At 39.7% G+C, this 18706-nt stretch overlaps 2 protein-coding genes across 4 annotated transcripts in view; one reads left to right on the forward strand and one right to left on the reverse strand.

Annotated features, from left to right (window-relative positions):
* Positions 1-18706, reverse strand: part of LOC311443512 (uncharacterized protein) — a 78812-nt gene that overhangs the window by 45989 nt on the left and 14117 nt on the right. Inside the window, exon 2 of one of the 3 annotated variants that reach the window (XM_084533769.1) lies at positions 12541-12583. The exons of the other annotated variants lie outside the window; for them this stretch is intronic. Within the exon in view, the coding sequence (XP_084389895.1) occupies positions 12541-12583 (43 nt within the window). The remainder of the gene's footprint in view (positions 1-12540; positions 12584-18706) is intronic. 3 annotated transcript variants of the gene reach the window in all.
* The window catches only part of BEAN1 (brain expressed associated with NEDD4 1), a 51577-nt gene that overhangs the window by 22907 nt on the left and 9964 nt on the right, over positions 1-18706 (forward strand). Inside the window, exons 4-5 of the mRNA XM_084533764.1 lie at positions 12301-12510; positions 15081-15222. Of these exons, the coding sequence (XP_084389890.1) occupies positions 12301-12510; positions 15081-15222 (352 nt within the window). The remainder of the gene's footprint in view (positions 1-12300; positions 12511-15080; positions 15223-18706) is intronic.

Below are 18706 nucleotides of genomic sequence, written 5' to 3' on the forward strand. Positions count from 1 at the left end.
GACTCCTTTGAGAACCAAGAACCGTACTGAACAGCCTCAGCATTTCTTGAATCAACAAAGTTGCCCACACCTTCACAAGCACTCAGTGCCTGCAAGCTCAGGTATATTGTTAGCAATGAAGCCATCTGTTTTTATCATCAACCCTGTCTTCCTTGGCCCATCTCTTAAATCTGGTATTTTAAGAAACTATGGAGCAGCTGCTGTTTAGAAAAATCTGTGATCTCATCCCCAGAAGGACTTAACAGGCTAGTATTAAGAAGCGAGACAGTAAATATGAATACATCAATTATTTCCATAATCCAAACAGCGTGATATTTCTTGCATCGTATGCTGTCAGCACAAGGGAGATCAGAGAGAGGATCTAAAGTGAAAGTCCCTGCACTATGTGATATTCAGCACAGCCTTTAGAACAAGATGCAGTATGACAGTAAGCCCAGGCTGAACATTATAAAGCTGTAGCTCCATTAAACAGTGGTTTTCCTTGTTGACTTTTCTAGCACTTTTCTCTAATTAATACCAATGCAGAAGTTATCTAAGAAGGCAAGGGTTCAAATAAGCTTTTAATTTTGTATAGTGTTCATAGCTTGATCAATAATTGCAATCTGCCACTGTACCTCCATGCTAACCATCATGAGTTCACGCATTAAAGGCCAAGAGCTTTCAGGAGAAAATAGCCACTTCTTTAACCTTATTTCTATTACATTTGAGCAACCTGGCTACTTGTATCTCTCCTCATTTAACCAAGGCTGAGCCTTCCATTCTGTCCCAGAGCCCGTCTGCCTCCCCTCTGAGAGCAAGAGGCCCTCGGAGGTCGCTGACCAAAAGGGAACATCGCAGCCTCGGAGCCACTGCACCCACCCACGGAAACAGATACCTCTCCTGGCCATCCAAGGCCTGTGGGTTTACTGCTGCTGGAAGGGATTTTCCCCACGTGTTTAATTGCAAAGTCATTATAAGAAAGTGGCCAGCACAACAAAGATAAATCCCACTGTATTTTGCTAGTTGTTATTTCTCTCAGAATCCTGGCACACTAGGTTCTCTCCCTTTTATTCCTTTCAGTGCTACATCACTTTCATAAAAAAAGCCTTTTTCAGAATAGCATTCACTTTCCTACAGCTCAAACCCTATTTCTACTGTGTCATATAAAATAGGAGTTATTTTCATGCTGTCAACTTCTTCACAAAAAAAAATCATTATCTACTACAGCAAAGAATATAAAATTTCAATTTGCTTTTAATCTCTGAATGTTTTTTACATCCCATTGTTCATGCCTAAAAAACTGAATTTGTTCATCCCTCCACACCAGAACCGAAGCAGCAGCACATCCAGCTATCTCATGCAAATCCTACCCATAGACCAGGTGCATACAATTTACATATCTAAGTTTAGTGACTTCTTTGAAAGGGTTATAAATTCTGATGGGAGCTTTTCACATCACCCTCATAGCAAAGAACATCCTGAATTCTCCTGTACTGCAGGACTATAATGTAATATATAGCTTTTTGTTAAGGAAAAAAAAAGTGTGTTGGGTTAATTTGATTAGAAGCACCTTACTGGACTCACTGCATGAAGCCTCTTGGCCTTATTATGAGTCTACCAATGTGGCTTTTATCTGTAGATAAAAATAATTAAGGCAGATAAGAGGAAACTGAATTAGAGGGTCAGCTCTTTTTTTTTTTATTTTTTTTGGTGGTGGTGCTGGGTTGTTTTTTGTTGTTTTGTTTTCACGTGATTCTCTTTTGACTTATTATTAGGCAATTGTGGAAGTCCTTGCTGTTAGCAAGTACACAGATGAAAATCCCCCTGCAGTCACATGTGATCAGGATATCCAGAAACAGAAATAACTTCATCTTCTATTACAAAGTTGTTTATATCTTCCTCTATGTATTTACTCACATATTTATAGGATTTCCCATTGGCCTAGATACTAGTTTCTCCACCAAGAATCCTGTATCTTTGTTTCTTTTTTTTTTTTTTTTTTTAAATAGGAACAGAGGGATTTCCTGCAGTGATGGACTAATAGCCAAAGGAAGATCATTTTGTCTCATCTGAAATAGCAAAGTGTATCCAGAGATGAAATCAGTTACTTGATAAACTAAATGTACCATGCTCATCTCTTTGATGTGCACATCACAGCTGTGAAAAAGGTGGAAATAGGTTTTTATTCCTCTGTGTTGTTCCAAGCAGTATCCCTAAAAAAGCTTTTATTTAGGTAGTCCATCTAAATTTATGTAGAACCACCCCTGCAGGACACACACATTGTCTGCGACGGAGGCATTTTCTGGTTCCATTTGTTCAAAATGCTACAAAAACTGCCTGGGCTTAAAATCAGCCTGAATTCCAGTTAAGGCTTTGTCAACCGTGCTCCGTGGGCGTCACAGAGACTCTAACCCATAACACTGTTCATTGCAAGATCTATAAAACTTTTGTACATTGAAATTTAACCAACTTCCCCATAACATACAATTATTTAAATAGTCTAACCTAAGAAGGTGTGCTCACAGCAAAAGGCAAAGTTCACGTCCTAGCCTTACTCTTTCAATTACTTTCTCACTCAATCTTGTTCGGTAGCAGTGCAGAACCATACTCACAGCTATTTCTGCTTTCTTTACAAATACCTGTTTTAAAACCTCTTTGAAAATAATAAGTAGCTTAGTTATAAGAACAGGGAGAAATAACCACAGCCTGCATCTCTTACTGCCTGGAGAGAAACTGGTGCAGCACACACAGATGTTTCTGATGGCATTTGTAAATATCAGCCCCTAACATATGTCTTCTATTAGGGGAAAAACTTCAGACTTCCCAGCAGACAGGACGGTGTAGCTACCCACTCTAGGTGCTGTCAGCACTTAACCTATGCTGAAAGTAGCCTTGGATACTCCATTTTATGTTTAAAATGTGCACATTAAACACTGCAGTTTAAATAGGAAGGCAAATAAATAAATACACACTTTCCTAAATGCCACACTTTTTTTTCCTTTTTTAAGAGGAAAAGTCTCAAAGAGGAACCAACGTTGTATTATTTATGAGAAAGAACCATGTGGAACCTATTAAACCAGCTATATATGGAAGGCAGCAGAGTGCTGTGCTACTCCAGAGAAACACCGCTGCCTTTCACCTGGGGAGAAGTTACGTTCTGCAGCCGTTCAGGGCTGCCAGTCTTCCCTCCCACTTGAACCTGACTCAGCTCTGCAGGCCAAATATGACTACGGGACAGGGCAGAATGCAGGATGTGTACTGAGCAGCCCCTAGATACTGACTGGCTACATCATGAGTCCTGCACTCTGAGTTACCCATCCTCTAACTGAACAAGTCTTCTACAGTAAACAACTGCGTTTTAAAGAACGAGATTTTAACCCCCCAGGTTTTACAATAGCAATGTCTGAGTAATGCAATTTCTTAACATCTTCTAGTGTCCTTGAATTTTCGTGGCTCCTTTAGCAGCAAAGAGGCTAGGTGATTGCAGCCGCCCCGTGAATCAATATCTGGTTTGCTATTACTGACATTCCTGCAGCTGCCTAAGCAGAAGTCCTTGACAAAATCTGAGTGAGTGAAATAGCTTCTTAATGGTACGGGAAAAAGCCTTGATTTATGCGGGCAGATACTGCTGTAGCTTTTGCAGATACATATGATAGCTTAAGTCCTACTGTAGGCTTTGTATGCTCTGGGACATCAACACCATAATTCATATGGAGCTGCCTAACAACACTACAAAGCCATTTTAATTATTTCAGAGTCACCTTAAAAGGAAGGCAGAGAGATATATTACATAGAGTAATATATCTTCAAGTTAGATCTTCAATTTCAGCATCTGTTAGCTGATTTCTCTCTTAGCAGCCAGTGCCTTACATAACTAGCTAGTTCAGTACTTTTGTTGTAATTATTTTCTACACAATTAACATCAGTCATCCCTCTAATATTTTTTTTTCTGGTAGATTATTACTATTGAAGATTAGAGGTGAGGATGGACTAAGAAATAAGATCATTTCAATAGGGTAAGTCCTAAATAAGCAGCAGCACATAGCCAAAAGCTCTCTAGGAGACTCATGGTGTAATGTGGCTAGGACTCCTGAAGCCCGGTTAGTAGTTTACTCTTAGAGCTCTGTTGCAGCTGTTTATTAGCTCTTTTATTGCAGCTCTTTATTAGCTGTATTCCAGAGTTTCAGATGCCGTGAGCAGGTCAGATTACTAACTGGTTTAATTTAAAAAATATATCTTAAATATGGAAAGTAAAGTTTGTGAAGAACTGAACTTTTCTCTGTGAAAGTTTTGCCTTTTTGGACCCCTCCCTCCCCACCAAATTAGATTGGGTTTCCAACCTGGGCTACATCTTCCCTAAGTTGTTGTCTGCCCTAAGGCTACCTCTTTAGGTCACGTCATAGTTCAGACCTCCCCAAGAGACAACATGAAACTCCCACATCACAGTTCAAGGAGAAACACTGCTGGGGTAAAATAAAAATATAAATATTTTCCAACTACAGTTCTTCAAAACTTTCCATCTCAGAATAAAAAGAAAAAATATTATTTTGCTACTCTTCCCTCCCCCCCCCCCAAAAAAAATAATATATTCAAAATAAAAAGTTCATATGTCAAAATAACAGAAATTCTCATAATATAAAAATTACTGCTTTTACCCCAGATCTAGTCACTATCAGCCTAAGTTGGATTTGAGCTCAGGAAGTAACTTTACCATAATAGGTAAAATAGGATTCTCATCATACTTATTTCCAAGCACTAATATGGAGTTTCTGAAAAAAGTAATAGCTTCAGGTCCTGCTTATAAAATCGTATTAGTTCAAAGTTGTTTGTATATGAGAAAATAGGGGAAGAAATATATTGTCCATCCCAAAGTGGGCTGTTTTGCCTCCAAAGTGATTTGTTTCACTGCAATGGTATTTATCATGTTGATAAAATAGACCATGGATCTGAAAATTGGAAGATTTTTCCTGTTAATTTGAAACAGCATCTATACATGCTGCTGTGACATCAACATAATACCCTAAAGCCACAGCATCTGAAAAGATTTATTTTCTGAGCCCTTATGCAGCCACATTCTCTTTGCTTCTGACATTCCCAATTTGCAGGCTGCTGGTGATCCAATCTTATTCATTCTGGCTCTATAATAAGGATGTCAATGCAAGAAGAGAAAAGCCATTATCTGATAGCCAGCAGACATGATAAAAAGGCAGAGTTAGATATCTCAGAGGAAAGGCCACCCTTTCTGCCTTGGCTGAGCTTCTCAAGGTCATGGGCAGCTTTTGTACCTGTAAATATGATCCAAACTCACTTGAAGCTGAGTGCATCAGATAAAACTGAAATGTTCCTACCACACAGTCTCATGTTCTGAATATGGATTTGTTTTTTTAAACTATTGATCTGTACAAGGCTTTAATTATGATTAGAACATGTATATGTAAGTGAGAAAGATCAAAGGCAATGTTAGCTGTAGAGAAACTTAATCTAAATTTACAGGTTCTGCCTGCTTAATGGCATAAGTATGGGTTTGGGTTAAGCTAAAAAGCCTCCCACAATAGCAATAATCAGGCAAGACTAGATAACCATTTGTATACAAAGATCTTTACCTCAAATTTAAAAATAATAATGAGAATCGTCTGGTTGTGGGAGCTGTTTAAATGTCACAGCTGCAGCAAGTGACAGCAAAAATATATTTATTCTTTGACTTTGTCAAATAGCTATTATGTTCTAGAAGATAAGCTACCATCAAGCGCAAGCTAATGGGTTCTCAAAAGCAGTTAAGTGGATGAAATAGTGTGAGCTACAATATACATGAGCTAATTATATCAACTAATCTTTAACCTACGAATACATACACCATACGATGCCCTTTACAAGCCACAAGTTTGAAGCAGTACCTATGTAGTTATTGCTGAATATCAGTTGTAGCTTATGAGGCAGATTAGTTTTACGCATTTGAGTCAGAGAAACACACAAACAGCACTGCAACATGACTGGGCCCCCAGCTGCACACAGCAGTAAGCAGCATGAGAGAGAATTTAATATGCTCCTGGGCCTCCTGAACCAAGAATTCTTTTTTCCCCGTATAATTTATATGGCTCTTGTAAAACTGATTTATAATGGAGGCAGTTTCCAGATTATTCTAGTCTTCACTCATTTGCTCAACTGCAAGATAATAAGATAAATGCAGAAGGACCAACAGCAGCCTTGCCTGTTCTTCGTGTCATCATCTGTTCCTGCTAACACTACTGAAAATTCTAAGGTAGCAGGACTTAGCTGCTCTTTCTCTGTAACATAGGAAGAAGTGATGCTGTCTTCCCATAGTTGAATTAGTACATAACCGGTGTGCTGAGAGGTTTTATTCTTTTGGTGCTAAAAATGCAGAGATGTGAATTTGCACTGTAGCCTGACGGTCTGCACTACTAGAGAGCTTTAAGATGGCAAGAACCCAAAGAAATGCATCCAAGTGTGAAGGCAGTGCCACCTAATTCATTACAGTTGGCACAAGCCATTGCCACAGCCACAGCCAGACCTACAAAACCTCTCCTTACAATCACTCACCAACTCTCCACCTTCCAGATCTTAATGACAGCTCCAACCTCACCGTACTTTCTCAGTTTTTAACTCTTTCTGAGCCCCTGGTTATTCCTACCTGAATACATATGCCATCACAGCTTATGTAGGACCTAAAGTAGATTGCAAGAAGTTATTTGAGAACAGGACTTGTTTCTTCCCCATCCAAACTGGTCAGAATCAGGCAAGCAGGACAAGAGTGTGAGCATGGTGTTCTCCTCTTCTATAAAGGACAAGGGGGCAGGGGAAAGAGGAGCAATAGGCTCCTATTTTATCATTAAGCACAGCTCTTTACCAGGGAGTCAGAAGAAAGCATAGATCCATCAGAAGTGATTAATGGAAAATGTGCTGAGTATCATGTCTGACAGAACTGAGTTGTTCTCATCGGCATTTGCTTTTACGGAATAACTGAAATGTTTTCACTACGACCAGGGACTGGAAAGCTTAAACAAAAGACAAAAATAAAACCTTGTTAAATCGCCATTCCATTTTAAAATGGCAGATTGTCTGTACAAAAGTATGAGTGGAACAAAGTATAAATGTAAATCAAATGCAGACCAGATTTAGATCTGGAGCTGCCCTTGAGTAATACCGATAACCAAGGTAAATCCTGTAAGTCGGTGGCATCCTGGTGTTTATGTAACATAAATGAGAGTTTCCAACCTTCCTTATAATCCAAAAGGAATAACTTGGAATTGAGAGGTTCTTTTTTATTTTTAGGATTTAGCTCTTGTGGGACATCTGCATTCAGTGACTTCAATAATATTCCTTTCTCCCTTGCTACAGTGATGCTCTGTACAAAACCAGTGGCTCTGATTCAAAACCTTTTTCGATTTGTTTTTGCAGTGTGCCTACCTTACTCATTTTGTGAGCTCCTGTCTGGGAGCTACAGAAATAAGCAGCATGATGGCAGCCCGATAGCAGCTGCAGCCAGAGGCCTATTTCACAGTATAGCAGCAAGTGCATAATCCAATTGGTCACCCTTGGCCAGACTAAATCATCTTTGAACAGGAACTGCTCAGAAGAGCAGAATCAACAAAATCTTCGTCACTTTCACTAATTTAGTTCACCTGTGGGCCTCACCAGGATCTCTCAGCTCCTTCTTGCCATCTGTCAATCTCCTCCCCTTGATAAAGAGGCTGCATATTCCAAAACTGTCCCAACCAGAGAAAAAATAATTAAACGAGGCAATCAGAAACATGCTTTGAATTGCTTTGGTGTACGACGTACCTTATTGTGATCATTTAAAATCAAAGCATACTATGCACTATCTTCTACTGAGCTTCCTCCCACTTATTTCCAGTCCCATATGCTTCTGTAGATTTGATTTGTTGAAGATAATAGGAGGAGCTAGATCATCAACCCCAAACAGCTTTTCCTAACCTGGGGTGTAGAAGTAATACAACATTGTTCTGTCAGCGTTTCAGTTCTAGTTCAGCAAGTAATTACCAAACCTATTCTGTCTTCAGACAAAGCATAATTGAGCCTGCCAGGGATGTAGAGGTGGATGATTCTGCACACAAAATCCTTCCAGTACAATGAATCAGCACTTCCTTGTGAGCTGTTCGTACAAAATTCAGTCTGGGAAGCAAAACCACTACTTACAAAGGGCTTTATCTGGAATGACCAAGCTCCCATGACACATCTGCATGCCAAGACTTTTCACTCTGACAAGATCTGACCCAACCGAAACTACATTACTGACCACTGAGTTAGAAAGGAGTAAAAAGTGCCCCTCCAAAGCCAGGTTAATGAGGAGGAAAAACAAGACGACATACACCCCAGAAGCCCGGTCGTACTGCACCTCCCTTAGCTATGTGGAATTACTCTAAAAGCTGGCTGACTGAGATGGCAGGATCACTGGGTAAAATATTGTAATGTCATGTTTAAGGGATTTTGCAGATGGATCATTTACTGTCTAAAAGCAAATGGAGAGTGGGGGCAATTTTCCACTGGTATGTTCATACTACATTAAATGCTTGCTCAGCCACGCGGGTTCCTAGCATTGTATTCACAGCTGCACTTGCCACCATGCACACCATTTGCACCATGACGGGTTACACAGCTCCTACCGGATAAAAGCAATGGTTTGTGCATACAGTACAAATCATATTTAGAGAACTAGATATCAAGTATTTACATTTATGCATGCATTGTTTACAGTTTGAAATTTCGTTGAAAAAATAAAGCTGACCTCAAAGAAAAGGTTAGCACTCGGCTACTGCTGTTCTAGTTGCAGACTCTACATCAATCTACAGGTCCTTCTATTCTGAATAAAAGCCTATAGCATTTTTACGTAGAGAAATACACGGTTTATCAAAAGAAGAGGTATTTGGATAAGAGAAGAAAAATGTACAAGACATTCTTTGCCAAAGTAATATGAACATCTTTTGATCCCCAAAAAATAAAAAACTAAAGATTTTCTGTGAAGGCAGGGTCTGTTGTCATTAGTCACTTAATCAATTCCCATTGTAGTAAGCCAGGGCAGCTACTCACAACAGCAAAATCTGGAAGGCTTACAATGTCAAATTGAAAATAATACCAAAAGAGAAGTTTATCAACCACAGATTGTTTTAGGAGCTAGGCTAGGGGAGTGATTCATTCCGTCTAATAAGAGCAATATTGCAATGTAACCTGTCTCTGCCAGAGACTTGGTTCTATTAGATTAAGAACATAAAAAGAGAAAGATTCATGAGAGTGAGAAACAAGAGATAAAATAGACAAGACTTGGAACAGCTAAGGAAGTCCTGAGAATGTGCTAGATAAATTGACTGTCTTGTAAGAAAAAATTACTCCTCGAGTACAAAAGGAGAGTACAAGAGAGTACTTTCTATTTGAAGTCACTACTAACCCATTACATTCCTATAAAGCAAAACAGGACCCAGTATTAGTGCTCACACTGCGTGGTAACACAAGAATCCCCAGAAGAGTCAATGTGTTCACACACAAGCTGGCTTCTATAGCAAAACAATGTACTGAAATGTAAAATAAAATAATTTTCTTTAGGAAGCCGCCTCCTGTTAACAGGACTGTTGAGAAGTTGTCCAGGTTTCATAAGATCCGTAGGCACTTACTTGCAGCCTTTCTTCTTCCCACTGAACTTGCTGGGAAATTTGTCACCAGCCCATTTCAGTGCTACTTGACTTCAGCTGAACACTACAACCCCAGTAGCGTATGTTGGAACCTCATACCTCAGGCTCACGTTCTCATCATGATAGGAACAAAGTTGATTCTTCCCTTTTATCATTACAAGTCAGCCAAAATTACCAGTAAATTATCTGCTAGTGCTTTCGATTCATCTTCAGAGGTGTCAGTTCCTTGATACAATGCTTTGTAGAAGCTCAGCACATTTCTTGGCTGTGTATCTTAATTGCTCATAAAGATTTTTAGCCAACAGCCAAGTGCTTCTAAAAAAAAGATGAAAAAAACTACCTACTACATGCTAATTCCTCAGTTTGGTTTATATTTCTAGTCAGTTCTCTCAATGTCAAGTGTTAGCCAATGTTGAGATATATTGGCCTGAAGCCATCTTCTTCTTTTTAACTTACTGTGACTGCAAGGCACCAAGTTGTATGTCCCAAAGGGAAAAAGCTCAGAAAACACTGCTACAAACTATCGGCTAACAACTATCCATGTAAAAAGCACTCGCACTTTTAAAAGCATGTATTTACTTTACAGAACATGCAAAAGAGCAAAAAATTGTTAGCTTCAGTTTCTGCAGGAAACAAATTATATATCTGTTCAACAGGCATATAGCCAGATATAAAAATATAACCATGCTCTATATGAAAACTAGTCTTGGTAGATATATATATATGCATCTCTAATAATTAATTATTTCTCCCATCAATAAAATGCTGTTTTACTCCAAATGCTGCTTACAACCCGAGCAGCAACCATGAGGAATTTTGTTTGCTTGTTGATTTGTTTTTTGGGGGTTGAAGGGGTTGGCTTTTTGTTGTTTCCATTTTTTGTTGTTTTGCATATGCTGTGAATTAGAGCTGTAGTGGGTTACAGGATGGGAAAATGTGAGCTTATTGCTACTTGTTTCCAAGACCTAGGTCCAAATTTGGTTACCGTTACTACCTGCCCAAGCTTTTTGCACAAATAAACACTAAAAAGCCTTTTTTTTTTTTATGTGGGGATTCCATCTATCCACTGAAATCCCAAATCCTTTATCCGTTTATTCTACCATTTACCTCTTTTTTTCCATTAGCAATGCAGTCTACCCAAAGAACACAACAGGTAAGCTACACATTTTTAGAGTTAATTGTCACAGTTAGAGGACTGATTCTGCTTATCAACCAAATATTCAACACTGTGTCATGACCACCACTTAGCCACTTCCAGATAGTAGTCACCTAACGTCAGGAGCATTACAAACAGTCCATAACCAAAAGAACTGAAAAACATCCTAGTCAGGTGTTCCAGGTGGACAATTATCTTCAAATTCATTGTAAAGATCACTAATTTTTTTAATCTTTATTTTGAAACTCACTAAAATCTATATTTAGTAAATACAAGAGCAGCTTAGATGGAAATAAAGTAAATATAGTCTTGTAAAGATAATGAAACAATCAACAGAGACAGATGGTTTCCAACACACGGGCTGAACGCTTGCATCCTTACACAGCATGCTTTGCCGTGGTCTAAGAAACTGTGCTTCTGGTTGGGAGCCAGAAGTGTTCTTGCACTCTTTTTTTTTGGAGTTAAAAAGTAGAAACAAATAATATTGTCATCACACGCATTCTCCTAGTGGGACAGCTCCAGTGGACTCCATTAACCCTTTACATAAGCAAGGTCCAGAACAACTTCTCCTCTTCCCAAGTGCAAACTTTGTTTCTCATAGCTCTGCTGCCTTAGGCAAATGAGCGATTCCTACATTTTCTGGTAACTTAAAAATGTTCTTTCGCAGATTTCCAGCTGTGTAAGCTCAGTGTTATCTCTTTGAAGAACACATGCTAGTGTAAATTTAAGAGATATGTAGGCAAAATACAGCTACTTTTTACTTGGATTATGCAAAAACACATGTAATACAGAAAAGTTAAAGAAACAGCAACCTACTTATTCGTGTCTCTCTCTGCCTCAATACCTTCACCCTTTTTCCACACAGAAATGGCTGAAGAGAAGCCTCTGAGTTGGCCAAATCTGACAAGTCAGAGGACCCCCTTTTTAAGGGCTGTTCTCCAAGCCATGACTCTCTTCTCCTGTCTGCTCCAAACCAATTTCCTGTAACACCAACCCATCCCTCAAACTAAAACAGGCCCCGTGCTACACAGGCATGCTCCTGTTTCACTCTTGCCCAAAACTTTCTCTACAAAACCCTGCAGTCTTGTCATACCTGGTAACAACATCCGATTCCTTTGTTCTACTTAGTATTGAATTTTTTAAATTTTATCATTCTTCCCTGTGCACTGAGGTTCTTTCAGCATCAATCAATTCATGATGCAAAGAATCTTTCCAGAAATCAGCAAATTGACCATTACGCAGCGTACATCATTGACTCCAGCAGGATATTCCCCATAACAGGGGAACGATTGCTCAGTGAATCCCCCATTGTCAGTTAATTAACAGCTCCAGAAATCGGTCTAATAAATGGGTTATCCATAAAAGCCTGAATTTGTACAATGGATCTGGCTCCAGCTGTCTCCTAGCACTGTGAAGAAATCTTTACTTTGGGCATCTGTATAACCACACTGCCCGCATTTCTCTTTTCACAACTGACGCATTCTTCCTCTCTCTGCTGTGCAGAAGTTCACTTGAACCAGAGCAGCCCAACCAGTGAATTCCCCAGCTACAGTGAAAACGGAAATGATACCAGTTTGCTTGTTTCACCCCTTCTGGTGGCTGGAGTAGTGATCGGCCTCGTGCTATTTCTCTCCTGTGTTACAATCATTGTTGGCAGTCTGCGGAAGGACGGACGATTAAGGCACCCACACCAGAGGAGAGACGCTGTTTATGGTAAGACAGCTATGGCAAAATAATGCTTACCCGTATTAATAACTGATGCTAAAGGCAACACAAAACTCAACCACTGTGGAAGGGATAAAAAAAAAAAAAAGTGAGTAGACAGTTGTGAGGAGCAGGTGCCAGGCAGCTCTGCAGTCCAGTACCATCTTTGTGCTGGCCCTCAACTGACGCAGCACAAGGCCCCCAGCTGCTGGTTAACATGAACGAGGCCAATGCCAACAGCATTTCTTAAACAGCACGTTTTTCCTTGATACACTGCATGATTTTTTCCTCCATCACTGGACTCCTGATAGTTTATTTTCATATCCCTTTACAGCCTTGGTACATAATATAAGGTAATTTTGCTTTGTTGGAAAGCCAGGACTCCCTCACTTGTGCAATGTGCACCAAGCTACAGCAGTGACTTGGCAATTACCTCCTTTCTTAACCACAGAAGTTCAATCTGGGTATAAAGAGAACAGAGCATCAAAATGTCATTACACAGACAATCGCCATCATCATTAAAGAGACTGGTTTACTATTAAGTAAGACTTTTTTTTTTTTCCCACGACAAAAATCCTCCATACTTCAAAAGGATTTGGGAATATGAAAGTGCAATTTTGTATTTTGGACCCATATGGGGTTTGCTGACTGAAGTTAAAGCAGAGTCAAGAAAATTACAGAATCAGATTTTTCTATATTTAAGAGAAAAGAGTTACGAAAAGTTACTTTGTAAGCATTCAGCTAATAAAAAAAAAAAAAAAAAGGTAAATGGATTCATAAGTGGAGCATCAACAGTTTTTGTTATCTGTGGCTTTGCTCTTCTATCTGCAGTTTGTTATGAGCACACTTATTTGCATATCTTTTAATTTTCTTCTTTATATAGAGAAGACAACAATACCATGCTGTTTTAAAATGCATTGGATCAGATCTTGATTTCACTGGGGTAAATCAAGTACCCACTGAACTCTACTGGACTCAGAGCAGGCTTTTTCATTTCTAAAAGAAACATTTTTAGGATCAATATGTCCACCCAAAGCCAGGAATTATTTGTGTTTCTTTTTTTTTTCTTTTACTTTTTTCAGAAATATTTATCCAGATACATGAGTAATGTCTGTGTTTTGAGACTGAAGTTTAAACCCCAAAAGAAGTGAAATGCCAACTCCACTAGTAACATACTGGGGGGAGGAAACAGACAAACAGAAAAGAATCCCCACAACTCTACTATTTTTGTAACATCTTTTTGTCCTATTTTTCAGCAGCTCAACTTGGGATTAAATAGTTAAACACAAACTGGAGTTAGTTTTACTCATGAACAGCAATATTTTGGCATGACAACATGCTGAACACTGGGATCCAATCACTACATTTACATTTGCTATGTTAATTTCACCACATTTAAAGTCCCTGAAGTCAGGCCAAAATGTAAAGGACCATTTTCAAACTGCTTCTTAGAAATAACAATACCGCAGAAATGAAAAAAAGGAAAGCATGGTGACATTTTCAGAGATATTCAAAAGAATAATCTTAAACTAAATTCTGCCAGTATGCCTAAAAGACAATTTTCCATTAGCACACACCATGCTAGTGTCTCAGCACGCGTCCCCTGGCCAGAATGGGATCAGCGGGAGTCGCTGTGAAGCTGGCTCCCTTCATTTGTCAAGCAAAAGGAATGCACAGTGCGTGATAGACTCGATTAGCCCCAGTAGAATTCCTTGAGCATAAATTGGCAGAGGTGAAAATTGCCAGGAGGAGGAAAAGCCAGCCCAAGGACGGCAGGAGCGAGTCCTGCCCTTTGCCCTCTGCTCAAGAAGCGCTGCTCTGATGGCACTTGAGAAGTTGGCCCTGCCTCCAGGTGCCATTTTAAAGCACTGAGGGAAAAGGAAGGCTCACTGTATACAAATGAGTGGGGGATTTGGGAATTGCCTTATTTCCACAATTCAGGACATTCTAACAGAAATTGATGTTGGCTGTCACACATTAAGCATCATCACAGATACACACACAATAGCACAAACTGCTTGGCATTTCTAGAGCTATGACACTCTTGTGTGAAAGTATTAAGAAATCCCTGGATCAGGTAGCAGGATAGTTTTTTCTACTATTTGCCATTTTTTCCTCTTTTTCTGTGAGCATTTTTAATAAGAACAGCACTTCCTTAAGACAGGTATACTTATAATCAAACACCTAAGCCTGCTTTTAAACAGCATCACAGCACTGGCCAGGCTGCGATGCACACAGCTCCTGGCAACTTCAGCAATCTTGCCAGTGCTTGAAGTTGCATGCAGCTTACACTCCTTCAAGGTACAACAAGAACTTTAGACACCAGCGTCTCTTAGGATAGTGCTAAATACACGGTCCCTGTGCCACAGCCCAACATGCTGCCATTCACCCACAGGTAACAGACGCTTGCTCTAAAAGGAACAGAAATGTCCTGTGAAAGCTGATTGCTCAGAGTAACAGCAATTCTGCCTCAGATAGGTTTTATTTTCTGATCTACGGATGTGTTATAAACACTGACACTGTCTCAGAGAATCCATCATGTAGGGGAAAAATGCAAGAATTATCTGCTTGTTTTCCAGCTCCGGATGGCTTCTCTTACGGCGGCTCTTTTGGGGAGCTGAGATCCACCTGCATGGAGGAGTTCCCCCCAGCTTTTGATTTTGGTTCCTATCTGGATACGCTTTCTCAGGTCAACATCATGTATCCCGACTCACCTCCACGGTAAGCGCTCTTCTGAGATTCTGTGTGTTTTATAGACCTGCACTTGAAAAGCCTGTTGAGAAGGAAACTAAAATTGCTAGACCTAAATCCACTACAAAAACACAGATCATACAGATGCTAGATACAAACAGACTATTAATGTTTTTTGAAGAAATTATTTTGAAAGTCAAAGTTGCACTCCTTGAGGAAAAAATATTTTTTTTTCCAAGTAGAGATCTCCAGCCGTGGTTTTTTACTACACTGTTATTGCCTCCAAGAACAAGGAGTGCCTCGGTTGGTGTCCATCAGAGTAGTGCCCAACCCACATTTTACTATCACCAGGTTAAAGGAGACTTCAGATTTATACTCCCTCAGAATCAGAACAGAATTGAACCACATAGACAAGTTTCCAAGTAAGGAGTATTTGCTCCTGTTGCACACAAGCGATATTCCTCTCACCAGCTTTATTTCACCACCTGCATGGATGCAGAAGCCCTTTAATTTTTCCTCTTCTCCAAATACCACTACCCACTCTCAATTCCATAACGCTTGCAGAAAATGATTTTCAAATAAGCAACCATCATGAAATGCACTTCGTTTTTTTTCTGTTGTTCTTCACACACAGTTAGAAGTATAACCACGTGAGAGCAGGAGTCAGCCTGCTCAGCAGAGTTTCTGCCTAGAGTGCACTGCTATACACATGCACAGAAGAAGTCTAGGTATGTAATTAGTAATCCAGAAACCAGAAAAATCATCATCAACATAATTTAATTGCAAAAAGTAAAAAAAGTAAATCCAATATGCCTAGAATTCAGATACTCACATATGCTGAAACATTACAGATTGCATCCACAAATTAGTATGTAAAACCATCTCCATCATCTCTTACCTGTCATTTACAAGTGCAAAGCTAACAGACGTGATTTGACAATCTAATGAGCCCCACATGCCACACAAAAATAAAAATAGCTCTTAATAAAACACATTTTAAAAGAGATTTAAACTTTTAAGTTACATTTACTACTGGCCTTAAGACAGCTCAGATAAGACTAAAAACCAATAAAAATGCACAAAATCTCTCTAAACCTCTTCATAATTTCCAGCAAGTCCCTCTTCTCAGGAAGCAGAACTGAAGTAAACACACTGTTCTGACACGCCTAGTAATGGTACTTAACCTCCTAGTTTGGGATTCTTCATTTTAAAGCAGTATTTTGTGAAGGAGGAAAGCTACCTTTTTAGCTTTTTAACCCACACCTTCACTGTGGAGCCATAGTTGCCTGAATTGGTAGCATTTTTGGAGAGGAGTGTCCTTTAAATATCAGGCAACCGCAATTGCCTGGACGAGCAACACAACCAGAAGAGACTCGTTCCCAACAGAGTTATTCCAGAAATTATATAGCATCCCCTTCCATATTTATGACTGATTTCATGCATTTAGAGGATACAGGAACTGCCCTCTTGAGTGACAGAAGTCGCTCTTCAGGCCATCTCTATACCCTGCGTACCCTGTGCACCTTGAGTTAATACATGAAGGAATTCAGTTATTCCCTCCAAAGAAGGAGGAGAAATAGCGTTAAACAGAACATTACTCCAGGCTTTCTGTACTGCTGTATCTTACACACAGCAAATAATGGCTGGTCGGCTTTTTTTTTTTTTCTTTCTTTTAAGCAGACTCTGTTTTGAGTTAAACCTATGCGCATAAAACCAAGCCCTTCTCTGACTGCATGCACACATAGCCAATATGGAGAGAAACTTTTTTCTGTTCTTGCTTAACAAGGTCACAAAAAGTGGCTATGAAAACTTTCCTGAGCGCTTCTGGGATCGCCAGAACAGGGAAAGCAGGTAGCAAGGACACAAGCACTAGGTGACTAGCATATGAAGCAGGCCTTAAGAAGAGCTCTTCAGGAGCACCTCAGCAGTATGAATGTAAGATACGTAGACCTTGTGTCTTCTCTGTTCCGTACATGTTCTACAAGCACCCTTTTATGTATTGCAAAGCCATACCAGATACTAAATAGGCTTTTAGAGATGGTGTAAATATTTTAGCAGAAAGCTCACATGTGAAAAATTATTCTGAGGCTGGCATCTAAATTTGTAGAACTTCACAGAAATCCACTTACAAATTTACACTAGTTTTTGGACCCACACCCACAAGTCTTTACTAATAAAAGTAAACCAGCTGACACCCAAGCAACAACTTGAGTGGGCATTTGGCCAGATTTCTGAGAACAAGCCCAGATTTCTGTGAACAAGCTCTGAGAACATGCTTCTTTAGTACACGGGGTCTCAAAAGATTGCACCAAAGGTTGCTCCATTTCCACCCTGGAAGAGGCCCAAAGCTGGATTTTCTATCTCTGTGGAGTTTTCTGTTTGGAAGCACATACATGAGTGGTACAGGATAGCACTGGATGACCTCTGCTTCCCTGTGAAATCTCCACGTACTTCTGTCATAAGCCTGGCAGAAGCCAACTGTCTTGTGTCTCACCTTGTTCTACAAAACTATTCTGGGCCGTCAATACTAGGATCAGAGAGACAGCAAGGTGCCCCCAAACCACTGCCTCCTCAAGGTTCACCGCTGAGCTGTGGGACCAAGACCTGGCTCTGGATACAGAGAGCAAACACTGCTCATCCCATCACTTGACAACTGTGCATCACAGGTCACAAGTAAAGATGACTTTTATTGTTAACGATTCTTTCCACTTTCTTATTGCTACCATAGCTAAATGTTTTAGAAAAAAAAAGTACTTTTGGCAAATCATCAAAATCTTATTAGATTTTACATCTTAGCAACACAATTCAGAGAAAACTTCAGGAAAAGTAGAGCTTAGCAGATGGCTGAAAGCAAAGCTATGTAAAAAGACATTTAAACTTACTATTAATACATTTTACATCCCATTGTAACTTTCTCCTCAGAAAAGCACTACATCAATACATTGTATTATGCAAGAGCCTGGTAGATTTCTGTACAGCTGTCTTCACACAGCCCTCCATGGCATAAAACTCCTGTGTGTATTTTCTAATTAGTAGGGCATTAGGAGCGCTGTGGAGAATATTTGGACTGATGGGTCCTAACAGCAGGAACTGGCTGTCAGATGTGGCCTTCGAGCATAAACAATAAACAAGACATGCTTGACCTTGTGGATTTAAAATATTAAGTCCCCAGGATCGGTCCTATTACGGATTACAGCGTTTTGAAGAGTAGGTTTAATGAAATGTAGCGCTGACTAAGTTAATGGAATTCCTACTTCTAATTCATGCAGTGCAAGATGTAATTTAAAACTAAGCTAGCATACCCCTAAGCTAGTAACCCAACTGTAGCATAAACAAGAGCAAGAGATGAAGAGCAGCAAGGGAGGCAACTCCCTTGGCAAGTACCTCTCAACATGCATTTGGAGTGAAAGATTTCAGTGAGTGAAAGCTAGGGGTTTTAACCATGGTCTGCAAGAGGCAGCAGCATTACATCGCTGCATAGCAGGTGCTGCAGAGGTAAGCATTCTTCAATGTA

This window comes from Aythya ferina, assembly GCF_964211825.1.
Source record: "Aythya ferina genome assembly, chromosome: 12".
Lineage (NCBI taxonomy): Eukaryota > Metazoa > Chordata > Aves > Anseriformes > Anatidae > Aythya > Aythya ferina.